At 37.2% G+C, this 21,484-nt stretch overlaps 1 protein-coding gene across 1 annotated transcript in view; it reads left to right on the top strand.

Moving 5' to 3' along the window:
• Window positions 1-4,058: 4,058 nt before the first annotated feature.
• TCERG1L (transcription elongation regulator 1 like) overlaps window positions 4,059-21,484 on the top strand; it is a 50,260-nt gene continuing 32,834 nt past the window's right edge. The window contains exons 1-4 of the mRNA XM_053450359.1: window positions 4,059-4,359; window positions 10,087-10,227; window positions 12,269-12,463; window positions 18,328-18,514. Coding sequence (XP_053306334.1) covers window positions 4,087-4,359; window positions 10,087-10,227; window positions 12,269-12,463; window positions 18,328-18,514 — 796 coding nt within the window. The 5' untranslated portion in view covers window positions 4,059-4,086. The remainder of the gene's footprint in view (window positions 4,360-10,086; window positions 10,228-12,268; window positions 12,464-18,327; window positions 18,515-21,484) is intronic.

Raw genomic sequence — 21,484 nt, forward strand, 5'->3', positions numbered from 1 at the left:
GACATTGTTCCGACTTACTGTAGCTCACTTAGATGTTTAGCATCATTTGGCTTCCATACCACTCACTAAGTGTCTACTAAAGTTCAGCTTTCTCAACTGGAACTAGATATGGTATATATATACCATCACACAATTTGAATACATATGCAAATATTACAGTTGTGGTCCTCAGGGAATCTGTATTGTCTTCATCTTGTCTGATACACGGATAAACTGTTATTTCTTACAACTGGTATGAATGGGATCAGGCAAACATTAAATTAGCTATAATATTTTACGCCATTAATTATGGGTTTTAGCTTATTGACAAACTGCTTCCAAAATGTAACTTGGCTTTTGCAACCAGCTTTCTTCTACATAATTTTCTAAAGCCACATTTATTACAGATTAGGTATTTAACAGGCATTGGATTTGGGTATTAACATCATGGTTCTAAGAGCATTCATTTCTTCCATAATTGCTGACAGAAGCCATAATTGATTACAGGAATGATAAAAGTATCAACTCAGTCAAGGACTGTATAAAATGTATGCAGTAAAACTTTTTTTTATATTAATTTTTAGAAACAACACAATAATTTTAAATGTATTGTATATTCAAGGTAAAATAAACCATTACACACTGAAAAATCATATCCACACTTCATATGCGCGCAAAACATCTGACAAAGGATTTTCTCTATCGAAAAAATGAGTTAATTACATAAATAAATATAATTTATTTATCAGCTTAAAACACCTTGGCAAGCAACCAAGCTGTGTGAACGCAGTTAGTGTTGTTTTATTACCTGGAAATAGCTCATTAAAATCACTCATAAATCCATATTATCCTTTTTTTATTCAGATGTTTTTTCCCATTTGTAGAACCCCTACCAGACATTGACTGTGTTTTTACATACAACACAGATATATAATAATCAATACGATGGACTGTATCAATAAGAATAAAAATAACAGCACAAACAATAGAAATAAAAAATAAAAGCACAAACAATGTCAACATGGACAAAGTCAGGAGAAGACTGGACAACCTGGTAGTGCCAAGTTTGTGATGATGCTTGTTACTGTTCCAGATTATCATGATGTTCTGTAATCATGAAGACCTACTGTTTGAGCACCAATGCCTTAGAATATAGATATTTTGGTTGCCTCAACTGTTTAGGTTTCCATGTAGATAGTAAAAATGGAAAACATGCTTTAAAATTAAGTGGCAAAGTTATCCCTTTTTATTATTAACTATGAACTACATATCTTGGTACATGCACTGAATGTGGGCATGGTGTGACAAAATCCCTTAGCTGAGGGTTAATAAAAACATTTTAGGGATCCTAAGCATGATCCATTAGTGATATATTTACCCTTGGTGCTAGTCTAGACCTGACCCAGGGAAGTGCCCCCAATTTTCCCATCAACCGCTGCGGTCATCTCTGCAGACAGCCAGGATATGGGTCATTTGCCACCATTCCATCATATCCAAGCTCTCCATCATATCCCGGTACTCCACCTGTGCCAAGCCATGGTGTAAATGGGCACTTTGGGGAGCTCAGAGATCTCCCTTTTAACTGGCCCATTGAGCAGCGGTGCCACGGGGGGGGGGGGGTCAGATTTCCCAGGAGGGTTTTCTGCCTCACAATGTTTTATGGCATAGACCGGAAAATGTCACTGCCTCTAGGACTATAAGTCTCAGGAACAGGAATGTTCTGGCGAACTGTGGTTTTATTTACATGAGCCAGACTAACCAGCCTAAACACTCACTTACTTTCAACAAATAAATTAATCCATATGTTCTGATTTCTGATTCAGCAGAATGGATCACTCCCCCCCCCCTCCTATAGCATCCATGGCGTACTTAACACTGTAATCCTGATCACAGAAAAGTTTGTTTTAGAATAGTTTTTGTTTTTACTTTAAAATGCTTTTAAGGAGCTACAAACAGGGTTTAAAACATGCTTTGGTGCTGAAATGTGTTATTTTACCATGCCCACAACAGATAATAATTTGTCTTCTTATCGTGTTACATGACTACCATCTACAATTAAGTAGGTAATTAAAACATGCTTGTAATACTATTTTTAGCTAGAAGCGTGAGTAGGCGAGATATCACCTTTTAGCACCAAAAACAAATCAATGACCTCTTTTTAAAGGATTGCTCAAGTGACACCAGCTATATACTTAAGGGACCCACTAGTGTATTTAAAGATTCATACCCAAGGGTTATGACACTATTAGATGAGTCTGGAATTCCCTGGGGGAGTCAGATATAGATCTATTGTACCGTTGACAGATATTTAATAGAATTCTTATTCGTGTTTTATCATGACTATGTTTCATCTTTGGGCAGAGTTTTTTTTCCCCAGTGTCGTAATATGTGAAGCAGTACCAATATTGCCCACAAGAAGTCATTCTATACCAGCAGGTGGAATGTATGGAGAAGATTTCTCTTGGGGGCATTTGACACCTTAAGTGCATTGGCTACTCCACAATAGAACCACCTTTTCTAACCTGATCCTAACATCCAGAAGCCACATGCCAATGTCATCCAGACTTTATGGGCAGAACGGTTCTTATCTGCTGTTTAATTCTATGTTTCTATTATATGTTACTGATCAGTCAAATCCTTGAAATCCTCTGAAACATCAATACAGAAACAATTCTGTAAAATGTCTTCTTCCACACCCATGTACAGCAAACGCACTCACTGACAGCAAAAGCACCTTTGATTTCTGGAGTCTTTGTTGGTGAGTTCTTAGGTATACCAATTACATGGCAAAGGTATGGTTATTGTTATCCAAAACACATTGTTATCCAAAACACATTGTTATCCAAAACACATTGTTATCCAAAACACATGTAGGCCCATATTAGACTGGCTCTGGTGGAAACCTGCTAAGGTGACATGGCCTTGCATTTAGCACCTTGGAGCACAGGCATTCTTTACATGATTAGAAGAAGCACAATACAATACAGCACTTATCTGAAGCATAAATGCAATCCGTTCTACTTAAGCTTATGTTTTAATAAAATTTGACTATGCAAGATCCAGAAAATAGATTCACTTTACATTGCAAGCAATAGTAAGTGATATTGCTTAGTGGTCACATTTTATTTTCTGTGAGAAGTGTTGCTTCCTGGCACTGCAATCTGCTTCTGCTTAATGTATCTGAGCTGCACAGCATATAGTACGCTGCTGCAGAGAATAACACCAATGCCCTGCAATTATAAGGATCAAAAGCAAATCCCAATAAAATCCAGATTTTACCCTGATCACACAATGTTCTATAACACATCGCAATGTCCTATTTAGCACATTTGGCACCAGAATTGCTCCAGGTTTATTATCATACATATGTCTCATTGTGCATTACATGTGCCCTTTATGCATATATGTATACGTGTTAATATTTTTATACGTGTACAATAACTATTTCCAAATCTTAATCTTTTTATATACAATTTAGACACACCGATGGCAAGGCACACCAACAAAATCACAGTATATCACCAAGAACATGAAATGAAATTAATCTCCTAAAATTCTTTACCCGCTATCATATATCATAGAAATTAAGTTCTTTCTTTGCAAGCTGGAGTGACAATATTTTAAAACAATATTTGAAATTAAAATTTGTTTAAGCTATAGCGACAAGAACATTTCAGAATGAATTAAGGAACTTGTAATTAATCAGTCTTTTAACCTACTTGGGCAATTTAAGAGAAATGAAACGATAAGGAATATGTGTTTAATATCACTTAGTCAGGATGGATTTTATTGTATGGGATGTGAGAGACACATCAGTAGGTATAATAAGCTGGCTGGGTAGCAGGGGGAGAGGTTTGCTAAGTGAGATGGGGAGGGAGGAGACTGCCTGCCTGGCTACTGAACAGTGAAGTCTCATACATCAGTTTATTCTCGACACAGCAGAACGGCATGCAGCACTCCTGCGTTAACTGGCATCTGGATGTTAGACGCACGATCGCTATTGGAGATTTCTCTTGTAGGATAAAAGGGGAGCTCGGTGGCATCCCCAGTCCAGCCCCATTCTGTGGGAGGCAAAATCTTTAAGCAGTTGGATATATAAGATGTAGGATGCTCCCCATCTCAAGAATCAAGCGACAACCCATTCTCTGGCCAGTGAATGCAGAACCACCTCCCTGGATTTGTATGATCCCAGATACACCTGGTGTCTTTCGGATAGGTGCTGTGCCACCTCCTTTTATTGTGTCCTGTCCTCATCTCCCATCTCCATTGCTACAGGGTGTTCCTCCCTGGCAAGTTTCCTGCGACCCCTTCCTACCTTTGATGTCAGTGCCCTCTGCATCAGATCCTGCTGGGCATCAGTTTCCACTGGCAAATGGGCAGGTAAATTCCCGTAGTCTAAATGTGCATGAACATTTGGTAGAAGAAAATAGGACCTCTATGAACATTTTATATTAAGTGTGCAAAGCTTTGATAAACCTTGTGCCAATGACTGCAACAAATTTACACAATTGGGAGAAATTAGCCAAACAGAACTTTTTGAGATTTTACTTACCGATATTTTGCAATATGTTTTACTTTAAAAAGCAAAATAATTATTAACTTATTTCTTGGACCATATTCGCATGTTTTCTGCGGTAAAGGTTTTATGCTGAATGCATAGTTCAACAATTTCCAATAAATATCCACTTTAATTGAAAGGGTTATTTTTCCTTTTCTATGTAAAAAAAAGTGAAATTTATTGCCACATAGTTTTTCATGTAAGCCTTATCATAAACATAAAAATACAATAAATAACAAAAAAAACATCAGCGGAATGCAAATGAAGTGAATTTGCAGATGAAACAACCGTGACAATTTAAGAAAACAGCAGATACACTCCACTACACTAAACACACCATCATCCCCTAGAGAAATTTAGGTGAAAGCTGCTTCTACATTATTAATGTTACTTTGCATTGATAGTAAATAGTAAAAATATTGGACTAATAATCACAATAAATAATACTGCATCTTGGCACTAAACTATACCCACATAGTGGAGCCTGAAAAAAATATATATATTTCCCTCAGCAGCTCCTTTTTTTTTTTTTTATCAATAGTCATTTCTACAAAATCTTTTATACGCGTATTGAAAAATTATGATATATTCCAAAATTGCTGGGTTTCCCTTAAAACATATGCTTCCAACATGTTTAATGAGAGCTCTTCAGTGTGGTGTCATGATAGGAAACCACCACTAGAGGCACCTGCTGTCCAAAGATCCCATTATTGTTGGCAAACTTATAAACGCCATCCAAGCGTCGTTGCTAAAAGCTAGTGTTTTCATTAGAATTGTACATGTGACTTAGTGTACTTATATATATCTGAAGGTGATAAAAACATGATTTAGTTTTATAAATCTCTCATAGTTGTGTCCAGTTTAACAGTAGAATTGTTCATAGTATTTTACAAGCATTAGCCGGTACATTGCCAGCATTATAAGGAGAACTGTTTTCTTTTTAAGCAATAAACACTTTAAGCAACATTCGTCCTATCCTTATTCCCTTTTAGTGTTTCATATAATTATTTCACCATATGAAACCTATTGATCCTGTTTAACATGATATTTTTGTTGAGACTTTAACGGAAATGAGTACCAATGTAAAGTTATATTTAGTAGACATTAGCATTTCCCTGAACTCTCAGGGTTTCAGGGTATATTGCTGAGTTCTTATAGTTTATGTTGTTCTATCCATTAATGTGTGCACGTACACGGTGGTTATAATATATTATATCTGCCAGTGGCAGATTATATAGCTGGTATGCCCTAATCGAAGTCCCAGGTAGGACACCAGAGAACATTTTTAAATGCTAGTTAGACTGGCCATATGTAATATGAGTGATATTACACATCTGGGTAGTCATCTGAAGGTAATTTAAAGGCTTAGCAATGGGATAGTATTTTGAGGGGTATCAATGTCAGCTTCTATGGCAGTTCCTAGAGAAAACATTTTTTATTACTGGTCCAGACTGTTTTACCAATTTCCTTGTACTGTTACATTTTCATTTTACATACAAAAATACACTATATGTCATTTAGCTTATATTTTACCTAATATGCTTATGCCTATCGGCAGGGGAGAGTTTAGCCAATATTTGGGTTCGGTCTGCTAGGGATTAAAAAGGAGATAAAATGCTTAAAACTGGAGCAGTGTTTCTACAAGAAAAAAACAACATTAAATAACACTGATTTTATGGATATCTTATTTATTACATATACATTTATTACACGTATACAGTATATTAATATGCACTGCAGTCCAGGTAAATTGATTTAGTTATTAGTACCTAATCTAGAGAAGCATACAACAGATGTGCTGGCAAAAAGAACCAAATGGCCTATCCGGCCACGGAAAACCTAGTCTCAAGTGTATTTTGCATATAAATGATGAATCACGGGCATTTGCTGTTATATCAGACTGAGATTCTTAAGCTAGGAAGCTATTCTATATATACCACAGTTTTTGTACAAAATACTTTTACTATTAGCCCTTTAGCACGCATCAAACATTAGCTCATCCTCAAACTATGGCTTGAAGAAATAACCATTTGTAAAAAAAATACCCTCCTATTGTAACCCATTGGATATTAATATGTGCCTTGTGCCTATGTGACTTAGTACCCTTAATATGCTCTTTGAACACTTGCTCTGAAGGAACTGGCTGAAGAAAAAGTGGATAAAGGCAACTATATTACTACATCTTGGATGGCTATGTGCTTTAATTCATATAAACAGCATTCATATAGCTAAATATATCCTATTAGCTCAACATCAATAGAATATACATTTTACAAAATAAATAATTAAAATACAAAGCCACACACAATTTTTATTTTCTTTTTAGGCACTGCATTATGTTTATAAACGCTGTTTCTCCTATTGTTCTACTAAATATTGAATGCAAATTATTACTCCATAAAGTAAAGGGACAGTTTAATGCTGCTGATAAAGAAGAATGCATATACCTTATGAGTATACAATATGCATTTTCTAAAAAGGCTATAAAACAAAACAAATAAAAACACTAAACATAGGGAAAAGCTGCAGTTGCAGCACTGCAGCTCCCCTCTTCCTCCATGAAATCAGTGGGAGCTTCACCACACATGTCCACGAGGGTCTCAATAGACCCCCACCCACAGCGTTTGCAGAGCCAGCATTGGAGCAGACTGGTGTTAAATAGACAAACATACATGGCAAATGCTTTTAGAAAGGGGGACACCAAGTAAATTTAAATGGACCTCTCAGCCATCATGTGTATTGAAGTGCATATGATGGCTGGAGTCTCCCTTCAATGTCTTTGTTACACTGTGGCCAGCTTGAGTGGCTCAGTAAGATTACGTATTAAAATATTTTCTTTAAAGAGGAACGATGATGAAAGAAGTAGAGTTGATATTCCATGGAGATATTGTACCTTAAAGGTCATAGTATTTATGTCAGGTAGTTTGGCTTTGGTGGTTCATTGCACATCCCCATTTGTACATGTGATAATATAGATGAGTAAATATGAAGATCCAAAACTGAAGTAATAATTTGTTCTTTTTATTAAAACTCTTCACAAAAAGCATGAATCAGACTGAACCTCTTAAGATCAGTAATAGGAGACACATTTGTAGGTTGACTTCATTTGTAGGTTGACTTGCAATGTGATAACATCCATTGAGTGACATTAGCCACTTGATTCTCTTACAAGAACCAACTAATAAACCTGTCAGATGGTTTCCAATGTGCGGTTTACTATTCTTTTTTCAATATTAGCTTGTAGTAACGTGACAACATAACACATCTTGTATTACATTTACAGCCATACAACTATGAATCACCACTGAGTTTCTCATTCAATTGAATATAACATACAATAAATTACAATCTTCATTCTGGTTTTAGACCCACAAAAGGCACGTCTAGAAGTAAGTAACAGATACTGTAATTGATGCAGAATAATAATGAAAACAACTACAGGAAATCTCACAGATATACTTTAATACAAATGGTTAAAAGTCCATTAACCCATGGAATCCTTCCAAAAGACTGCCTGCAAGCAATTACAAGCTCCAAAAGCTGTGATTAAAGATGAAATTGTAAAATGTAATGTTATGTGAAAGTGTAGAAATGCCATTCATGAACAATAAATGTGTAAACACAGATTACATAATATGATTATATCCAGCAAACATCCAGCAAATGCCCTAAAATACTCCTCTCTGGAATATGACCCTGTCTCTATACAGGGACGCTAGCAGAGGGGTACAGCCGGTACAGTGGTGTGAGGCCTAGGATGTCGAGAGAGGTCCTTAGGGCCTTACAGTCCTGCACTGGCCACTACCTTACGTAATGTTTCATTGTATCTTGGGGCTGACTTTAATGTACGGTCCCTGGGAAAAAAGTGAATGGGCTTTTTTAACACGGGGAATGTCATTATGAGCTATCATAGTGTGGGGACTCAATTGATACTGGACCTAAAGATTGTAATGGATGCCCAGCTTCCATCCTCCATCCTCAAGGCCTCTGATGTAAATTGATGAGATTGATAAATCGCAGTATGCTGCTAGACTCCGTGAGGTTTACCTTTTTAAAACCCAATGTTAATATTTTTTTGATTTGACATCATCCATTTTATTTATGTTATATGCATCCCAGCTATAGATACACAGGTCTTTACTCTTCTTACTTACTGGCAATTAACAGACGAGAGATGCATAACTACTACTTTAGCACCTGTAAATAACTTTGGCTTTGTTACCCCCCCCTTATACATTGAATATGTGTACATTCTTTTTTTAAAATTGCTCACAAATGAAGATGCCTCTCGTTAAAAATTTAATGAAGTTCAGCACATTTAGTGCCAGAGGGGTATGCAAAGCATTGTATTGTTCACCATCTGGCACATTAATACGTAAAAAAAACCCATAAAGTTTAACCTTTCTAAATAACTCTATTCACTAATCCAGAAGGAGAAAAAGTATAAAAGCATGATATATTTGTCAAGGAAGGACATTTTCAAGCTTAAATAAATTCTAGTTTTTTAGTTTTTCTACAATACTCTATTTTCACAAATGACCACTTCTGCTATAGAAAACCATTTTAAAGATGATTATCAGATCTGCTGTGTTTAGTTAATTTTTAAAATTGAATGTAAAGGAGTAGACACCTCGTTTTTGTTATAGGGATGATCTACTGAAGTTGGAGTCTGTAGGACATTGTGGTTTCCAGTAAATGACACAATAGATTAGGAAATTCAAACCAAGCGAGCTTCTCCTACAAGAAGGGATTGATTAGTCCTGCATACTGCATAGTGCAAAATATAAGAAATGTAAAGTAAAAAAAAATCACTTGACATGTTATACAGGGAAAGCCTTATTTTCCTAGAGGAGCAACCTGCCAGGGATGGCTCTTTGTTAAGCATGGTGAAGTCAGTTTAAGCCACAACTCTACTCATCAGTAGTAAATATAGTTTAATTCACCAATAGCAGAAAAATTACTGTCCCTAAAGTTTGTGCCAAGCAACTCTAGACCCCTAAAACACTTGCAGGTAAGTTGGATGCTTTATGATCTTGAAGTTTTACTACTATAATGCAAATATCGTTTAAATTTAGTAAAAGTAATCAGTGAATGAGAGCTCCAAATTAAAGGGGTACACTGTTTAGCTAAGCAGTCCTTTTAGTAACAAAGGGTCTTCGAGGAGTGGGTCACACTCTGAACAACTAGAGACTGTTTATGTGTAAGCATTGAAGTTAAAGTAGGTTCCATAGAGGCTTGACCCTCTGGTTAACCTTGAACATCTTTTTCCAGTGCTATAGCGGGCAGCTTTGTCTTTGTCAGCCCAGGTTTGCCTTTTTCAGCTTGACTGTCAAGCTCATGCTAGGGTCATAGTACCTGGAGTATCTATGGGAGCTAGTAAAAAACGTTTCCATTGTAGCCCCTGTGCAATAATGATAACCATAAAAGCAGAAAGAAATCTGTAAACATTTCTTCATTGGATTATTCCATTTACTGAACTGCCTAAAGTATTATTTGGGAAAACTGATGTGCTTTGCACCGTTTAACCTTGGATTATTTTCTTCTTTCAGTGGGTTGGAGCTCATTCTCCCGCATTTGGATTTACACCATCTTCAAATGTTGAACTAATTCCTCTATTTCCAAATGTTTATACATCCACGATCCCTCCTGCAGGAAAATGTTGGGTTGGAAAGAAGATACCTAATTGCAAGGTACATTTTAATTAGCATTTTAGTGTGAATCCTAATTATTTTTATAACTTAAAGTTTTACCACCAAATAAAAACCAAAAAGTATATTTGCAAGCAAAACAGATTGAGTTGATAATAAGCACCTTAGCTTTTGATTTTCCAGGGCAGACACACTTGTGTGAAAAAGAAAGAACACCCTCTTTAAATTCTATGGTTTTACATATCAGGACATAATAACAATCGTCTGGTCTAAAAATGAAGTAAATATAACCTCAGATCAACAACAACACATGACACATTGCACTGTGTCATAATTAATTCACATGTCCCGATATGTAAAACCGAGGGTAAGCAAATAATTGCTTTAATATTATGATCTATATATTTTCATAATGAAAAGCTAAGTGAACTAGTGTTGGCCAGTTTCTAAAGCCTTGCTTAGTTAATGGTCAAAAGAGGAGATTTACAGTTGAGTCAAACTTTTCAGCTGTCTGATATAATGGTATTGTCAGGATTCCACCCTGCTAGCCCGGACCATGCATGATGATTTTTGCGTTCTGTCCGGCTGTTACCACTAGTGGCCACCCTCTCCCTCTCTCTGCAGTGCTCAGGATCAGATTACCAGGTCAGCTGGGTCTGATCACCTGAGTGGTACCTGCCTTTATTAACCTGTAGTCAGGGCCTTTGCATTGAAGTGCATGGACTGCTCTGCTTTGGCCCTGTACCGTGAGCTACCCGCCTGTGCCGTGAGCTACCCGCCTGTGCCGTGAGCTACCCGCCTGTACCGTGAGCTACCCGCCTGTACCGTGAGCTACCCGCCTGTACCGTGAGCTACCCGCCTGTACCGTGAGCTACCCGCCTGCACCGTGAGCTACCCGCCTGCACCTGAGCTACCCGCCTGTACCTGAGCTACCCGCCTGTACCTGAGCTACCCGCCTTTACCTGAGCTACCCATGTCTTGTACCTGAGCTTACCTGCCTGTACCTGAGCTAACCGCCTGCCCTGCCAGTGGGCCTCCGTACCCGTCAGCCCTGCCAGTGGGCTTCCTGCCGTCAGCCCACTCAGTGGGCCTCCGTACCCGTCAGCCCTGCCAGTGGGCTTATTTAGAATGCTTTACTATTACTACTATATGTCCTGTGTTGCTTGCAGACAAATGTGGTGCTCCCTTTCTTAAAGCATATTGTAGGTGTGGATCTGTCCAAGCTCACTTGGAGTTGCTAACTCTGCTATATTAAAAGAAAATCACAAAAGAGAAAGCTCCTCTTGGTTGATCAGTATTCTCAGGAAAAGAGGCACAGCATGCTGTCTAAATGGGTCTAAAAGCTTATAGTTAGAAAGCATTTTGTACTCTTCAAGGTTATCTTTTGTTCTGTAACAGCAATGGCAATATGATTGGGCATAAACACTGCATGGGGACAATAGTTTAAAAACTATTATAAAAAGCTACCCCATCTGAGCCCAGTTACAGGCAAAGTCAAACTAACATGTTGGGTTTTGGCAGTATAAAAATAACATGTTTTCAGCAGCAACAGAGATTCATTATAGCACAACATCATAGCAGTATTGTATCACAACTGAATCGCTATGTTGGAGATATATTTAATTGATTTGCTATGTCATTCAAATGTGGTGCTGCTAGATAATAGCAAACTATATTCGGAATGCTATCACTTTAAACAGGTTTCCAGACGGTTTTCTGGACTCAATTTATCGCAGAAAAGGCATATTTGCATCTAAACCTATAATCAAAACATAAATAATTGACATTGACAATGCAATGTGTTGGCTTGATTTAAAGGCATGAATGAGTAAATCCTTAGGATGCTAAATCCCTTGCTTAATACATAGGCTTTTAAATAATCTTTATCTTTGCCAACATAATCCACTTACAATAATTACATATTTTCAAATTAAACATAATGGTTTATCCTGAATGCAATTTAAATATATCATTCAACCTTTTTAGTAGCAGATTGGTGTGTAGTATGAATGACTTGACTCCCCATTGCGCCTAAAAAATAATATTTTATTTAAAAAATGCTTTTTGGTTTTTTATTGTGCAGATTTTCCTTAATAATTCCTTTGCTCTGGAATCTTCCTGGAACCATCCTACTGAGGAAATAGTGTTATTTCAGGGACCTGACAAACTTAACTGCAGAACAGGTCAAGTGACCACAGCTATATCAAGACCCTCCACTGCCTCCAGATGTCTTCACACAGTTATCCTGACCCCTCAACGAATGACAGGTTTGTGCAAAGTATGGGGTGATTAGCTTAACTGTAATATTTTACATGAACTTGTTTTTATTACTACATCATACTGTTTATGGCTTATACAAATCAAAAGCAATTTTTGTTATATCTTGTAAATACTGTTTACAAGATATAACACTATACTGTGTTCTTAAACTTGACCCCTAACAAGGCATGATATCAAAACTATAAAGTATCAAAATATGTATCTGAAGAGGAGGGCATGGGTCAATCAAGAAAAAATCTAAATTGAAATTATGGAGAACAGTGCAAGGTTCCCTACAACAACCACAAAGAGTTTTGGGTCAATGTATAAAGTTAGGGAGGGTAAGTATCTTAACAGAGATCTAAAATCCATATATATCTGACTTGTGCATGAGGCCCAAACTCATTTTGGATGAATTTTTTGTTTTGTTTTTGGCTCATTCGTTTTTAGACCACAAATCTTGTTTCTTGCAGTTTCAGTCTGGAAGACATTTGGAGGGCTTTTTTTATTCTGAAATGTGTTGCCTAAAAATGAGTCTCCTGTGCCATCTGTCCTCTCGTCCAGTCCTGTCTGTGCCTCTTGCACTCTCCCCCTGCTTTGTATCTGCCTCCTCTTGATTACTCACCTTCTTCAGCCTTTGTCTGGTCTCCTCTGATCTCTCTGTGAAGCTGCAGAGACAATATTAACAGGAGAGATAGGAGGGGGGCAAGAGAGCGGATTGGAGCTTCTAAATTAATCAGGGCTAGTAGTGACCACTTCTTGTGTCCCTTCATCCAGGTTCATCAATAGGTGAATCATGACAACCAAAAAAAGCAGAAAAATAAAAGTTCATTGTCATACACTTAAAACATTTAAACAATATTTATAAATAAGCAAGCACAAAGAACTCAGATTAAAGCATTTTTGGGTGTATTTGATATATTTAACATTATGTGCCAATTGTTAAAACAAAATAATACTAAGGGGCAGTGTTGTAGTTATTGTCCCATTCGGAGCAGCAGTCTTTTATGCCTAGTGTCGGGATATGATGTCATATGCTGGTGCTCCACCTTTTAAAGATGTGTCATGCTTGTAGAAGTAAGCTGAGGAGTCATCCATAGTGTTAATGGGCCTGTTGGGGAGATCAGTAATTTTCATTTTAACTGGCCTACTTAACAGCTATGTTACATGAAGCCTGACTGTCCAAAAAGGCAATTGGCTTCCTATTATGCAGCAGAGGGGCATGGACCTGAAGCCTTAGGTAGCCTAGGACATAATACAACAATAATGGTAGCTAAGTGAAAGAGCCTGTCAGCAGAAGTGGCAGAGGCTAATACAGTGAGAGAGTTTAAATATGCATGGGCTAGCTATATGATTATCCTTAATCTAAGTTGAGGCCAAGGACTAATAATAGTTTGCATAGAAGCAGGCAGATATGATTATCTTAACAGTTCTTATCTGTTTTTTTAGAGTTTTAGATAAAACCCTCCTCCAACCACATAGGACCACTGGTTCAAGAGAGTATAATGCCCTTATGTATGCACATACCCTTCTTTGTCCATACCTGCCACTCACCTGCTGCCTATATGAGAGAGGTTAAAACATCTTAAAAACTTTTCAGATTCCCCAGATTAAGTTTATTAACCCCCAAACCACCATGCAGAGGTTGAGAGAAGAGGGCGTGATTGTGTAGCTTCCCAGTTCAGAGTAAGTCCTGGCATCTTTCCTTCACATGGGTCCCCCCATACCACATCTCCCCTCTACATGAGTCCTCATCCCCCTATACCTCATCTCTACGGTAGCCAATTGAAAAACAAAAACTGGCGTCAACATAGCATATTAGTAACAGTGTTCCACTACCCAGCATCACAGCTATGCACCCACCCATCAATTTGGCAATTGCTGACATTGTGACATCACACTCAGAATGTGAATTGAAGGGATTAACTACATACACATAATAAAGTTACACTTCTGAATTGGAGTTGTAAACTACAAATATATAAGGTTTGAAATTCCAGCATTAAAGTGATTAAAAAACACACTGAAAGAGACTAAAAAGGGATAGGTTAATGCTGAGTTAGTTGTCTTGCAAGCTTTAGTTATTGTTAGCTTCATTTCATCCGGTTCATTAATAGAGGGGAGTCTGTCTGCTCCCCAAATTTCAAATGCATATAAGAGTGCCTGTGTAAGCACTGTTACATTGTATCTGTAAGTGAAAAGCCAGATAAGCACATTTCTACCATCAAAGGGGAGACCAGGATACAGCACTTGGCATCCCTATGTCTTCTGAGTACCACAGCTGGGAACTGCATTATTGAATGCTATACTTCATGAATGCTATACTTCAGGAAGAGTTCTGTGTTTTCAGGGGCCCCAAAGAGATATATAAACTAACATTAACACTGACGATTTTCATACACAAGCCAAGATGACAACACATATCAATTGTTGTTTATTGTTTTATGGTACTTACATGGGTTTCCCCAATTGTTCCAGTAAATAATTGGAGCTCCTAGGCAGCTGATTTATTGCCAAGGGTGAGCCTAAGGTTGGTGGCACCTTTGTGCAGTATTTCTTTGGCACCCTCCATAACTAAAGAACATGCTAACACACAAACTTACTCTAACATTATACACTTAATCTTGTTTCTTGCAAAGCTAACCCTAGGCTCATCACTGATACTCTAACACCATACACTGACGTACAAACATGCTGACACCAAATATTAACACTTACAATCATGCTATCACCATATATTGAAATACGGATCCACTCTAACATCATTTGCTGACACATACTGCACTAATATGTTTTCACCAGCACACATACTCACTCTACCACCATATACTTACATATACACTCACCAACACCAGGTGTCTGAGGGATGTGCATCCATGGCACCTACCCTAGCTTGCCACAGTTTATTGTCTTCAACTGTAATACTATGTGCTCATTAAATAGTTATCTATGGAGGAAAAATATTTGGGTGCACCTAGATAGGCCTGGACTGGCCATGTGGCACACCACCCATCTGACTCTCCAGATTATAAAAAAAGAACATAAAATATAGTATTGTCGCGGCAGTTATCATCAGGAGGCCACTGGCTTTAAAGTGCCTGGGTCGTGTTATGATCGCCAGACCATTTGCTGCCATAGTGATAAGGCTACTTTGTCTCATAAACATTTTCTTTTAGATAGAACTCCCTTCTCTTAAATTATATTCACACTGCAATGCTTAATAATATCCCTTACACCATTCTCTGTCTTTAAGATAGCTAAACATACTGGATGTTCCTTGGCTAAAATGTTTGGAAATACTAAAAATTCATAAAGCTATAGCTATTTTATGCTGTCTCATACAAAACAGATATTTCTGTTTTGGTTTGATATTTTGGTTTCATTGAGAATCATACACACAATGGATTTAGTAATACTGCACAAGTTGCCTTATTCTATTTGTGTCACTATTTCTTATTGATTATCCATTGTGTACATTAGGTTTTCTCTAAGGATGTAAGAAGAGAATTCTCTTGTTTTATGGACAATACAGCAACCCTGATTCTTGTAGTGAAAATAGCTTAAGTAAGACTGAACTACAATACATACTTTTAATTTGTTTTCTCTGGCTTAGTGTGCTGTTGTCTGTGTTTTTATTTCCCTGGTTGCACTATGCTTTGATTTATCTGCACATAAAACAGTAGGTTCTACCAGCAAAAGTAAGACTTCTTTAAGTATGGTATATACCATGGAATTTTATCCGATCCCATCCTCATACCACTGTCCCACCCATTTACATACACACACATTCTTTCTCCTGCTCCTCCTCTCCCCTTTCAGGCGCCACTAACCCTAGGCTCACCCTTGACACCCAACACCATATGCCAACATACAAACGCGCAACAACATCATATGCTGACACCCACACACACATGCTAACCCATACACTTACATACTATAACACCATACCGTAACAGATACACACATGCTAACATCATTTGCTCACAAACATTAACATCTTATAGTAACACACACATATGTTAACACTTACTCACAGGCATTCTAACAGCATACACCAATATATACACACTGTAACAATACATACGGATATACACACTCATGCTTATGCCAGTGCCATACAGTAACACACATAACACCATACGCACACACATGCTAAAACCACACTCTTATATACATGCATACGCTATCCAACAACACACACCGACTAAAACAACACACACACACATATATATATATATATATATATATATATAAAGGTATTATAATTTATAACAGTATAATACGTTACATTATAATACATTTTTTTTTTCCTGGTATTTCTCCCTTTTATTTATTTTGTTTCTCTGCAGACTAATTAATATACTGATATTATGTAATTCTTTTGAGTTTCACTGATTTATTTTACTGGCCAATGGCAAAATGGCATATCTATTCAGTTACAAGCCAGACTAGTTGGATTTCTTTAATATATTGCAAAAAAAAAATGCAATATGTTTCCGATGTATAGAAAAATTCATTTAAATTAACGTGCATATTTATAAGAAGGATTTGTGTATACATTTCTGCCAATATCATTTAAAATGTGTTCTTTAGATAATATATGTAAATTGTTTCATTTAATAATGTTCACACTCTGTTAGAGAAATGCTTGCCAGGATATAGAAATCAGCACAGTCACCCACTATGATAGCGCCATTGACCTACATTAGCCTCCCAGTAGTTTCCAATGGATTTGATTAGCAGTTTTTATGTCAATTTGTGGCAGGGTTTCCAAGATTGGTCTGCGTGGCCATGCAGAACTGTCCAGGACTTACTGATACAGACATATGTTCCACTAAGCGCCACTACAGCAATTTTTTAATAGAGTAAGGCTATAGAGCTGTTGTTTGATGTAACGAATCCAAAGGAATGATTTGCTGAAAATCCATATGTTTGCTGTCTGTATCTGCTGCCAAGTTTTATGAACACTAGCTAATTAAAAATCCTCACATGAATTTCAGATTGTGCCTACACAAGCCATGTACTAAAACTCAAATGTTATTTATAGCATAAATTCAACCTGATTTATCTTGATCCTGAGCAATCTTTGTATAAACTTACTTGAGTGGTCCCACCTACTAAATATAATGCTTTTACAACTAAAATCAACATTACAGATACAGTTGCTAGTATTGTATAGTTGAATGCCCAACATGTTGCCAGAAACATTGCCTTATTTGTGATTTGTTAGGGAATGATTAACTGTCATGTGATGCAAAAGCGGGCAATAATAGGTTAGTACCATATAACCAAAAATGAAATGGTGGCAGACAATGTAAAGATAGTTCAGACTATCCATTTTTATGTACTGTAAATTCATATTTAGCCACTGGCTTTGTCTTATGATCAGGATAACTCGATGCTCAGCTCAATGCATATATGGAGCTCTCTGGATTTGCGTTAGGTGGAAAAGCAGGTTATTGTAAGCTCTTCAGAGCAGTCCTTTGCTCAAATGTTTCCCTTCTTCTTGGCCAACTTTGCTTCAACCACTACGGATGCAAATGTGTCTCCTACCGGCTTTGCTGTAAATGAGAAACACTCCCATGTGTGCCTACGGGCAGCGTAACAACTACGAAATTCAGCAACAACTGCTAAACTGAAGTGCTAGCAGAAGTGTACATTGAATCTGTCCCTTACACAGTGCATCCTTATTAATACCCAGTGGCCCCTATGAATAGGTGGCTTGGAGAGGTTGGGGTGATGATTTATGCTTACTGTTCCTTATAATGTTTGTTATGGATCCTTGAGAAACAAAAGCAATTTCTCCAAATAAAATCATTTAAGAAAAGGAGATGATCTGTTATTTTATCTAATATTTATTGTGATTTTGCAGGAAATTGCCAGAGTGGAATGAAACCAGCTAGCGGCACCCAGGCTGTATCCATCACTGGTGCAGTGGCTGCACCTCCAGCTGTATTAATGGGAATAGACTCAGAAACATCGCACAGACTATCCTCAGCATCTGTTCCACCATACCATATGCTGACTTTGCCGCCAATCAAGGTCCCATTTATAACTTCTCATCTGCCCGGTAAGCTTTTTTCCACACCTCTTTAGCAGCAATAAAAAGTGAGGGGAAAAAAAGCATAATTGGATTGTTAAAATCTCTTATTTACTGAACAAATCCCATGCATTTAACGGGAGAATTCATTTACCTTCATCACAATAAATTGAGGAAGTAACTTCAGTAAATTTGCTGGTTAGGTTTTGGTTTTTCCCTTAGGATAGAATGTTGATATTAACAGTTTTTATTCTAAAAAATGAATTTTAGATTAACAATGTTTAAATGGACATTTTTCTTTTTTCAGATGTTACTTTTCCCGGAATGTATTCTTTCTATTCTTAGTGCCAGAATTTGTTCTAATCCAATATATTTTTTCATCTTACACATGATTCTGTAAAGGGGTATTCCATTTTTTTTTACAAGCATGCTCTCATTTCTCTTTTGAGGCTATTGTTTGGGGATAAAAGCCATATTGTTCGCTGCTTTTCATGGAATAGCAATTTATAAAAAATCAATACCGCATTTTGCTTCTTTCATGTACAGATTTTAAATTTAATAATGGTCTGTAAACACAGAGGTGCTTTTTGCTAATCTGCACTATGAATTTATGAGAACCCAAAGAAAAACAAACATATCATCAGTATTTAATATATAAACTGGATTGCTATATATATATCTAAACCTCTTACTTAAACTTTACTTTGGTTTCCATTGTGTGGACTATATATATTACATGCTCCCATGGTGGACTTTCATGTCTTATTAAAGGTAAACCCCCATGGAAAATTCTTTTTTCAACTTGACAAGGAAAAAAATATAATAAGCCAATAGATTATGTCTACCATTATTGAAAAAAATATTGAAAAGTGGAAACTCCCCTACAAACCCCTGCTTTAATGAATGTACCAATATTATTACTTAAGAACAAACCTAAGGAATTCAAAAACAATAACTGATGCATTAATATTGACCCAAAAGAGGAGAAAATGAAACATCAGGAGTCTCTGGATTTGACCCTGGGTCCTTCTCCTCTTTCTCCAAGCGGAGGAAACAATGTTTAGCTATATCCACCCACCAACTCACAGCCAATTGAATGCTAGCTGAGACTAGTACCCCCCTGTCCAACAGCTAGCCCATGGCTCCTGTCTCTTGTCTCTTGTACATAATAACAATAATAACAATAACATAACAGAACATAAATTGGTCCTAATAAATGTAAATTATTCCCATATCATATTTTCCTATTAGAGTGCCCAAATCAATATGATAATAAGGGCAGCTACACTGGTGAGGGAAACAGGATAAAATACTATCCACATATTCATTGAGACCCACTGGACTTTTAATTACAATGCTGAATGATGACAGGAGGAAGGATGCAGAACAAATGGTTTAATGTACGAACCTTGAACAGATTCTGCTCCTAGGTAAGTAAATTAGTACAATGTATTCTGGCCTAGAATGATAGGTCCAGCTGGGCAGCAGTCCTCCCCGACTGGGTACCTTAGTGTGACGCTGCTCAATGGCCCAGTTGCAATGGCCACTTAGACTATGAAAAAAATTACTTAAATATAAAAGTATGGGAACACTTGTACATTTGAGCAATAATAAATAATAATACATACTATCGGCCAATAATTCCTAAACTGAATTTGTGCCTAACAATGAATGATTGCATATTATTTTATATTATTTGGGATACTAAATCAGAACTAATCTGTATTCCCTATACCCATACAGACGAAACGCAAAGCCATCTATTGAACTGTAATTGAAGTTGCCACCTCCATATTTGACTAAAGTTCTTTTCTATCTGTTTGTAAAAATGATTAACTACAGAGGCTGCACTGAATTTGAAATAGAAACTCGAAATACGTAGCAAATACAGCAACGTCTACTTAAAACAGTGTCAGGAATCCTGACAAGGCAAAGAAAAAGACAAAACGAATAACAAATGTGAAATGACCGAAGAAGCAATAAAGTGGCATGCAAATAGACACGCAGGTGTATCCATTAACCCCATGACCTATTTTTATATCCAAATCGAGTCTAATAACTAAAGTAAATAACAGTCATTGACTATAGTGTTTAAAATGTGGAGTGACTATATAGAAATATCAAAAAGCAGCATCTGCTACGTAAACTGTCTGCCACCTGTTCATAAGTCCGCCGAATGATTTAATGCTTTACATGTATTTTTTGTGCTGAAGAACAGCTGGGATGTGCCCAAGTCTAATATCTAACAGAAACACAACAGCCAAGTGTTGGTACTTGCTAGAAAAACAATTCTGTTCTGCGGCCTTTCATGTTTTGTCAGTTTATCTCATTAGTAAAGTCTGTTTATTACAAAACAGATGAAAAATCCAAAATGTGTTAGTGTTTTGCACAGTTTTCTGAGATGGTACAGCATGCTTCAGTTCACATTTAGGATAAGTGTTAGCTAAATAAAGCAGATCATTTTTCTCGTGGCATTGTCTGCAGCCATTCTGCTACATTGGACCAGACTTTTGTATTTTGCTATGCCAATAGGCATTTGTTACTAGATATTACTTAACTGGTTTGGCACTTAATTGGGATTGGTATGAATTGTGCTATGAATTGTCTTCTTTCTGGAATCGTTTAGCCGTTCCAACAAATGAAAGGGACAGAGAGCCCCAGAGGCCCAAATGAACAGAGGGGCTACATGACCGGACTGAGCCGATGTGAACAGCCTGTTAACTCATGTGGAGTAGGTGAGGCAGAGAAGGGGGAACTGGAAGGGGTGGTCCATGTGGACTATTATAAAACCACAAAGTCCCCCCCTTTGGCACTCTCGTTACTTGAGGACGGCAGATGTTTAACAGCATACCTCGCACCCTCCCTGTCAGCTATTGTTATGTTGTGTGGTTGGCCGTTTTTGTGTGGTTCCTGTTAAGGAATTTTTGGGGATGGTTCTTCAATGGTTAGGCGGTGGTATGCCTCAGTACGATGGTGTATTGTTTTTTTCCCCTAGGGCAG

Source organism: Spea bombifrons, chromosome 11, assembly GCF_027358695.1.
Source record: "Spea bombifrons isolate aSpeBom1 chromosome 11, aSpeBom1.2.pri, whole genome shotgun sequence".
Taxonomy (NCBI): domain Eukaryota; kingdom Metazoa; phylum Chordata; class Amphibia; order Anura; family Pelobatidae; genus Spea; species Spea bombifrons.